Source organism: Haliaeetus leucocephalus, unplaced genomic scaffold, assembly GCF_000737465.1.
Source record: "Haliaeetus leucocephalus isolate CR32 unplaced genomic scaffold, Haliaeetus_leucocephalus-4.0 Scaffold668, whole genome shotgun sequence".
Taxonomy (NCBI): domain Eukaryota; kingdom Metazoa; phylum Chordata; class Aves; order Accipitriformes; family Accipitridae; genus Haliaeetus; species Haliaeetus leucocephalus.
The window spans coordinates 1,403,139-1,403,689 of NW_010973104.1; the positions used below are offsets into that span (position 1 = coordinate 1,403,139).

At 66.8% G+C, this 551-nt stretch overlaps 1 protein-coding gene across 1 annotated transcript in view; it reads right to left on the reverse strand.

Annotated features, from left to right (window-relative positions):
- The window catches only part of TUBB3 (tubulin, beta 3 class III), a 3,890-nt gene that overhangs the window by 1,697 nt on the left and 1,642 nt on the right, over window positions 1-551 (reverse strand). Inside the window, exon 2 of the mRNA XM_010579693.1 lies at window positions 422-530. Coding sequence (XP_010577995.1) covers window positions 422-530 — 109 coding nt within the window. The remainder of the gene's footprint in view (window positions 1-421; window positions 531-551) is intronic.

The following is a 551-nucleotide window of genomic DNA, read 5'->3' on the forward strand; positions in this document are numbered from 1 at the left end:
CCCCCCCCAAACAAACCATAGGGTCCCACAGGGCTGAGTGCAAGAGTTGTGTGTGTGTCATGTGTGTCCCCCCCAGCACCTCAGGGCCCCATGGAGCTGGGTGCACGTCATGTCTGTCCCCGCCCAGGGCACAAGGTCCCCACGGGGTGGGTGCATGTGTCATGTCCCCCCCCAGAGCACAGGGTCCCCATGGGGTGGGTACACGTGTCATGGCCCCCCTCCCCCAAGAGCACAGGGTCCCCACGGGGTGGGTGCACATGTCTTCCCCCCTCCAGGGTCCTGTGGGGTGGGTGCATGTCCCTGCCTGCCCCGCCCCAGTAGACGCAGGACCTGCCTGCAGCTGGGGAGGGGGGTGGAAAAGGGACAGGGGGGTGTGTCCCTCTGCTCAGGGTGGGGGGGCTGGGGGGGGGGGCTCGCTTACAAGAGGCCTCATTGTAGTAGACACTGATGCGCTCCAGCTGCAGGTCGGAGTCGCCCACGTAGTTGCCGCTGGGGTCGATGCCGTGCTCGTCGCTGATCACCTCCCAGAACTGGGGGCACAGGGCTCAGCG